Source organism: Nicotiana attenuata, unplaced genomic scaffold (assembly GCF_001879085.1).
Source record: "Nicotiana attenuata strain UT unplaced genomic scaffold, NIATTr2, whole genome shotgun sequence".
NCBI classification, from domain to species: Eukaryota; Viridiplantae; Streptophyta; class Magnoliopsida; order Solanales; family Solanaceae; genus Nicotiana; species Nicotiana attenuata.
This window is the reverse complement of record NW_017673393.1, coordinates 127,682-135,445: the sequence shown is the minus strand read 5'-3', so window position 1 is coordinate 135,445 and position 7,764 is coordinate 127,682. Positions and strand designations below refer to the sequence as shown.

The 7,764-nt window shown below is 31.9% G+C and overlaps 1 protein-coding gene across 3 annotated transcripts; it reads right to left on the bottom strand.

Moving 5' to 3' along the window:
- Window positions 1-470: 470 nt before the first annotated feature.
- LOC109216258 (probable pectinesterase/pectinesterase inhibitor 39) lies at window positions 471-4,161 on the bottom strand. 3 transcript variants are annotated; one of them, XM_019380404.1, is made up of 4 exons: window positions 3,660-4,161; window positions 3,423-3,566; window positions 1,938-2,264; window positions 471-1,243 (listed from the first exon to the last, which is right to left on the bottom strand). In XM_019380404.1, the coding sequence occupies exons 3-4, from the start codon at window positions 2,251-2,253 to the stop codon at window positions 552-554; spliced, it is 1,008 nt and encodes a 335-aa protein (XP_019235949.1). In that variant the 5' UTR covers window positions 2,254-2,264; window positions 3,423-3,566; window positions 3,660-4,161; the 3' UTR covers window positions 471-551. The 3 variants fall into 3 exon arrangements, with proteins under 3 accessions (XP_019235949.1, XP_019235947.1, XP_019235948.1); XM_019380402.1 differs by having other exon boundaries at window positions 3,423-4,161; XM_019380403.1 differs by lacking the exon at window positions 3,423-3,566.
- Window positions 4,162-7,764: the final 3,603 nt, after the last annotated feature.

Sequence of the window (7,764 nt, the reverse complement as noted above, 5' to 3'; positions counted from 1 at the left end):
ACAATATCACTAACGGGCTGCGCTGTTACATTTCCATTCTTCTTTTTTCCTGATTACATTCTTAGAAGAATTAGGACCACAAGATCCTGTGAGGCCGTGACATTTCTCTGTATTTGATACATAAAAAGTTAAGAGTTTCCTATCTCCTTATGAGCATGTTAGTGAGCCCCACATGATTGAGAGAATAGATCAGTATTCTAGATTTACCCAATGAGGGAATGGGATGTTGTCTCATTATATAATGTTCGTTAGTTATCGCTTCATGAGTTAGCTTTAAAAATTGACTTGGGTCATATTTTGTGCAAGTGAAAATACCTCTACATCTTCTTAGACCTATTGAGTTATCCAACTTGATTCTGTAGTGTGTTTGTCACCTAAAAAACATTGAATAGCATCTTGGAAAACAAATTGCTTTTAATTGTAATATGGCACCCTTTCTCGACTCTTATGTCATCAAATAAAGTTCAACATAATAAGAATCAAGAGATTTCAGGTGCTTAATCAATACTTCAAAAAATCAAAAGCAAACATGTTTAAACATTAATGAATTCCTAAACAGAATCCTCATCATCATTAAGATCTAGATAATATGGGATTATTTCGGGGATCCATTTATCACCTTGGAGGAAGTTGCGCACTGTGAATTTGGAGGCTTCTGTTTTATCGATGACTTTTGACCAATTTACCCTTCCTGTCGTATTAGACCCCGGTCCTCTGTTATTATACTCTGCAAAATATGTGTTTGCGACATCGGGTTTTTGAAGCCAACCTTGGGGGTCTATGAAGTCATCAATAAAACTTGACATAACTACTCCCCTTCCTTGGTTTTTCCATGGTCTGCCTAAGTAACTCTTCACTGCTGACTTATTAAAATCTGGTGCAGGAGTTATTCTACAATTCTGAAGAATTAGCCCTGGATTCGTAGTTATACCGTCTAAACCTGCGGCAATTATTGTAACTTCTTGTCCTGGTACAGGTGTTCTAGCATAAACTACACTATTTTGAAAAATGGCTTGTCCATCACCAGAGATAAAATCTATGGTGCCATAAACTTCGCATTCTCTGAAAAATTGCGCACCTACTTGCGCGAAAATGGTATCCTGGAAACCTTCAAATCGACATTGATAATATGAAGCGAAACCATGAAAAGCTGCACTAGTCAATGCAGCAGATTGTCCAGCTCCTGCTCCTGCGGTATTTCTAATTGTCATCTTCATTCCAGTGAAACCTTTTCCATATACTCCTGTTCAATAAAATTTACCAATGTGACGATAGTTGAAGTCCATAAATTAAACAATGATTTTTTTATTTTCGAATACTTCCTTTAATCAATGTTATCCGTCTCTTAAAATTATTGTACACCTCTTAAAAAAAATACTTTTGACAAGCGTTATATTTAAAGTATTTGTTCAAAAAGTAGCAAAGTCAAGAATTTCCGCAAGAGTGTTCAGACTTGAAAGAGGTGAAAAAAATTCTCCGATAAAGGGTGTTCAGTATATGTTATACACCTCTAGAACCTACTCCATTTTTTATCTATTTACACAGTGTCATTTATTCGACGAAGGGTGGTCAATTGACCATCATTCGGATAATGTAGTTTCGCTCATGCGTCCAAACTACTTTTTACCTTCTCCAATTGCTCATTTAATTAACACTTCACTAATTATAACAATAAGGGATTGTTTGGTACATGAGATAAGGATAATAATTCCGGGATAAAATTTGGAATTAACTTTATTCCATGTTTAGTTTGGGGTATTAGCTAATACCGAGATAACTTTTACACTAAAATGATGGGATTAGTTATGTCACATAGAAAGTGGGATAACTAATCTCGTAGGATACCCACCATTGTACCAAACGATCCCTAAGAGCCGGTAAAAACGACTTGATTGGTGAGTAGTTGATGCGACTGGTAATAGAGAGAGATTACATACCTAATGTGGCTGTACCAGCTACTGAGCTGCCGCTTTTATTTGATGAAATTATGGTGATTCCCATACCATCACCAACAAGGCATATGTTAGTTTTATTATTAGGAACTATGACATTTTCATTGTAAGTGCCTGCTTTCACATGTATAAAGAATAGTGTTGCACTCTGAGAAGGAGCTGCATTTATAGCATCAGTAATTGTTGTGAAATTGCCTGTCCCATCTTGTGCAACTGTTGAATTGAAAGTCATACAATTCCCTGCACTCCACCACAACATCAGCAATATTATTCTGAAAATTCCTATTTCTTTGCCTTCCATCTGGATTTTTCCTACATTAATAGAATAAAATAAAACAAAATTTAAGAGTCAAAAAGAAATTAACAAGAAACTACAAACTAGAGAATTGATAGCAGGTTTTAATAAAGAAAAATTCACTAGAAAATGCTAAGGGGCTAATATATCTCAAATACTATAGTAATTGCATGATTAGATTACTGAAACCATTAGCATCAACTTACCACGAATCACAAAATTCTGATAAAAGGTGGGTGTACTCAAGACACACGTATAATTTACAGATAAAACAAATAATGCATTGTGAAACAATAAATATAAATGTGATAAAAGAAAAACAGATGAAACAGTAATTCATGAAATGTGAATCACAAATGTCTTCATTATATAGGGAGACAATGCCAATTTAGATTATTAGCTCTAAATGGTTTTTAGAATATGGTATAACGGTATAATAGCATATTAGCTTCACATTAAATTACTTACTTAGATGTCAAATTTGCTTCAGATTTAGTTACTATTTTCTATTTGGTACTGGTTCTATGGGGAGAAATTTAAAAATAGCCAGATTTAAAGTGGTCATTCAAAAATAGCCACAGTTTCAAAAGCCATTGAAATTTAGCCACTTTTCATATAAAGATAAATTTGAACGAAAACACTGTTCAAAATCCGGAAAATACTCCAGCATAATATACTGGAACTCCAGTATATTATAGTAGAGTTCCAGCAAAGTATACCGGTCCAGCATAATATGCTGGAAGTTCATACACAGATGCACCGAACTCCAGTATATTATGCTGGACCGGTCTCTGTTGCAGCAAAATAGTGGCTATTTTTCAATGACTTGGCAAACGCAGGCTATTTTTTGAATGACCGGTCTGAAAACTGGCTTGCCCGTTCTATTTATACGTTTTTATGTAATGTCATTTACCTAAAACAGCAAATTGGAAGAAGAAGAAGAAGAAAAAAAAAAACTGGTTACAGCAACCCAGGTAGAAGGACGAAGAGCTAAGGGGTCTAGATTCCCTTCAGTATTAAATGCTCCAGTAATTTTCAATATTCCTATTGATTGAAGCCACGTGTCCCTATGAAAATTCAAATGGCTTGATTGCATCTCTTCTTTCCACCTAAGTAACAGTATTTCTCTCTTTTCAAACAGAGAACAACGATACAGAAACAAAACATATGCTCACTTGTTCAGCCTTGGACGCTCTTCCATTTTCGTCACTAGCTTGAATTAGGAATTTGTTTTGCTTTTTCCAGAGAGCAATTTAGTTGAACTACACCGAGTCTTTTCCTTCTCTTCGTTTTCAACTCCACAACAGCAGAGGAATTTCCTTTATAACAAACAACCTCTTGGAAAAATTTCTAATGCTATGAAACAGCAGATGTTGTAGAGGAAAAGAGTTATGAAGAAAAAGAATGCTTACATGGATATATGGAGGAGAAGAGATGCAATCTAAACTGTGGCTGCTGGATTTTAATTTCTCCCTGAAGGTTGGCTGCAGAAAGTCTAAATTTAGTTTTGTCTTGGCACATACCATATGTTATCTCATGTTGATAAGATAAAACGTTATTTTATCCCTCTTGGAATATAATGTCCAGGTTTGTCTCTGCATCATCATTCTTCATATGCAACTCAAGGAAATGTTGTATGTGCCGTTGGCGTGTCCTTATCCTCCTTCAATTTCGAACTATCCTAATACTGTCCAAAGCCCACTGTCCCACCGTCCTCGGTCTTCTCAGTTCCATTCTGCTCTTGTATCCACATTGGTGGTGAATGTGGTAATATATATTTCGGAGTATATGGTTTTGAACCGTCCTTATCTTTTAGTACCTCATAGGCTAGTTTCTTGATTGAGTTAGACTTAGAGCCCGTTTGGACATCAATTTTTTTCCCTTTTTTCCAAAGAAATTTTAATTTTTTTTCGAAATCAGCGTTTGTTCATAAAATTTACAATTTTCACTTGAAGATGCATTTTGGAAATTTTCGAAAATTTAAAAAACTCCAAAAAGTTATTTTTCAAAATTTTCACTCAAATCACTCACAAACTTCAAAAACAACCCAAACTGAAATTTATGTCCAAACACAACTCTAAATTTCAAATACCATTTTCACTTGAAATTTTTTTTCACCATTTTTTGGAATGTTACAATTTTTATGTCCAAACGCCTACTTAATGTTCATTTTCTTTTTTCGTTTACCAGCCCAATACACTACATCTGATGTTACAATACACAACATTAATAGTTTGGTAAAAACTTATTTGTACCGGTGTTTACACCCGCCTTAGTTAAGTTAACCATAAAAGATAAAGTAAACACCTAAACTAGGGGTTATTCAATTGGACACCTAAACCCGTTCCATGTGTTATTAGATACCTCACTAAGGCCCCGTTTGGCCATACATTTTGGCATCGTTTTTTAAATCTTTTTTGAAAATATTGTTTGTTCACCGATTAATGATCTATTTTTGAAAAATTTCTAAAATTATTTTGTAAGTTCCCAAAATCTAGTTTAGGGGAGATTTTGGGTGAAACTTGTTCTCCCACGCACAAAACTTCAAATTTTTTTCAAATAAAATGCATGTCCAAACATAATTTCAACTTCCCAATTTTTTTTTCCAAAACTACTTCCAAAATTATTTTTTCAAGTTTCAACTAAATCTATGCCCAAACGCTAGCTAAAAATTTCTAACAAAACAAAATGCGTGATTCTCATACGCTATGACATGGCAATATGGCGAATCAATTTGCGACACCTGGACATTTAAAAAAAAATCTCTTTCCATTTTTTTAGGATCTCCCCCCTCTTTTCTATTCTTGGTCGTCGACTACCTCTGTTGCCGCCAGTCCCTGTTGTTCTTCTTCTCCCTATTCCTGATCTTTGTTAATTTTTGTGGATTTTTCTAAATGACGGGATTATTTTCTATTTTTAATGCGATTTGGCCATCTGATTCTTTTTGTTTTATGCCATCTTTGTCACACTGTTTGATGCCAAACTCATAATAGATTAATCTCTCCTAAAACACCACTGATTCATTGCCAAATTTCATTCGTTGACTATTTGATCAATCTCCAAGTATTGCTTTAGTTGAGGGCTTCTGCAAGTTTTGCTAGCAGAGAGTGAAACGAGAAGGCAACAAAAATGTAAGAAAATTTTCAAGAAAAAATCTCCAGTGATCTGTTGAATACCCAATTTTCAGCAACGACAAGACAAAGAACAAACATATAAATGATTTTTTTAGTTGTTAGAATTCATGGAACAACTACTTGCGAGAATTACATATGTACTTAATCGAGAATTCGACCATGTAATTGTTTTTCATGTTTTCAGAAACTCACCATCGCCGTCCGACGAAATGAAGCACTCTAAAGCTCATTTTCTTTCTTTTTCTTTTTCTTTTTGTTTAGGAGAATTAGATCGTATATATGTTGGGTGATTTTGTTTTTGTTAAATTCATGTCAACTGGATTTCAGCATCTTCACGCGCCCAACATAAGTGAGTTTCACTTTTTGTGCCATGTCAGTTCTTTTATCTAATAGACATATATTTATTTTGGTTCAAGTGTTCAATAGGAACAACTATTAAAGTGTCTATGTGAAAAAATGGGCAAGTTTGAGGGGCTGCATATGTATTTTAGGAGTTAATTTAAAAAAAAATTAAAACGAAATTAAATTCATAATCTATATTATTATAAAAGCACGAATATAATGTTGATTTATAAAAATACCCTTTGAATGTTAAATTATCTCATTAATATAATGTACAAAAAGGTAAACTCAATAGATTCCTCTTAAAAGTCAAATAACTCTGGGAGTCTACTTACTTTAATTTCCCTCACTGCAACAATTCTGAAACGTGGAGATGTTGATTTATATATGGAAAAGGGATTAAATTTTTTAATTGATTTAAGAATCTTAAATATTCACAAAACTAATATAAAAGGAAACTTTAGTACTAAGCTCTACAAAAATTTATAATAATTTAAACGAAGTGGAAAGTTCCTATTACCCTTTAAAGTCTTAATTGATATTAGTTCGTATAATGTTAAAACTAAATTAAGTTAGATATATTTTCTGATATAACTTATGTTCNTAAATGATAATTTTTTTAAATATAAACTCTAATTTTAAAAGATAAACATATAGGGTCAAGTTTATATGAATATCTTTCTTTTACTTGGTAATAAAGTGGCTCTAATATTATGGATGGGATTGCGCACTTTAATTTATTTATTTTTTACTTCGGTGTGAGCAAGTGAATCCTTTACAAATTTCTCAAAGCAAACAAACACATATTAGATTAGTTTTCCTAAAAAAACAAGTTTGTCCAAGTCTGCTATATATCGATTTTTAACAAAATTTTCTGTTGATTGGTTTATTTTTACTATTAACTGCTCTTGTGCCATGCATTCTCCAAATTCAAGATTNATATTATTACCAATGTAATGTAGGATGAAGATTGATTAAATATAGTTTTCACAAAAAAAAAATATTAAAACAAAGATTGGATTGGCTCTTTTACAGAAGCAAAAATACATTAATATGTTCATACAAATGTGAAAATCAACTGAAACTTTCCAAATAAATAGGATGTTTGCATAATATAAGATATTGATTTTATTTTGTGAATCATTTTTAAACTATTGTATTTATAAATTTAAGTTCTTTTTGTTTCAAACTATCTGTTTTTTCATATTTAGCTTATTCTAGATAATACATATTGATTTTTATAAAATAAATATTTGTATTGTTTAAGGTATTAGTTTGTTNTCTATTAGAGTACTAGGAGTAAAATTCTTTTAAATGTATCAATTCTTCATATTCTCATCATTCTTGATTATTCTCGATTGTATATATTTAAATAGTGGAGATTTATCTAAAAAGTTTACATTATTTTGACTCAAACGACTTAGAATAAATTTTAAAGTTATCATAAAAGAAAGATGTCTTCATAGTTTTCGATAATACCTTCAAGTAAAAAGATGTGAACTCGACACAATTATTTTGTTTCGTGGTATATTTTTTTATCTTTTAATTTTTTTTAAAATATTTTTATTGGAAGGTGACATTTAATGGTTCTCTTTACGATAACTCTATTATAATGGATATGATGGGTATGGAATTTTTTTTAGGTAAATAGAGAAAATAATATTGATTAATATTTGCTAAGTTCTTATACTTCGAGGAAAAATATGTTTCATGTGACTATCATGTATTTATTACTCCAATAATTGTTCAAACAATTGATAACAATCTTCTCAGCACTGCTATAGGAAAAGATGGCTTATAATGATCTATATGATTATTGTATATTTTATTAATCTTTTATATGGTCAAACAATTGTGAAAACCCTTCTCAACACTGTTATGCTATATGTTAATTTTTTAATCTTAATAGGTACAACATGCAATTATTTTCATGCACGGTTGTGACTATAATTAATGTTTGTTATATTTGAGGAGCCGGGCGACCATTTTGAGTGAGAGAAATACCCAAAAATAAAAATCCTTTGCAATTTGCTAAATAATC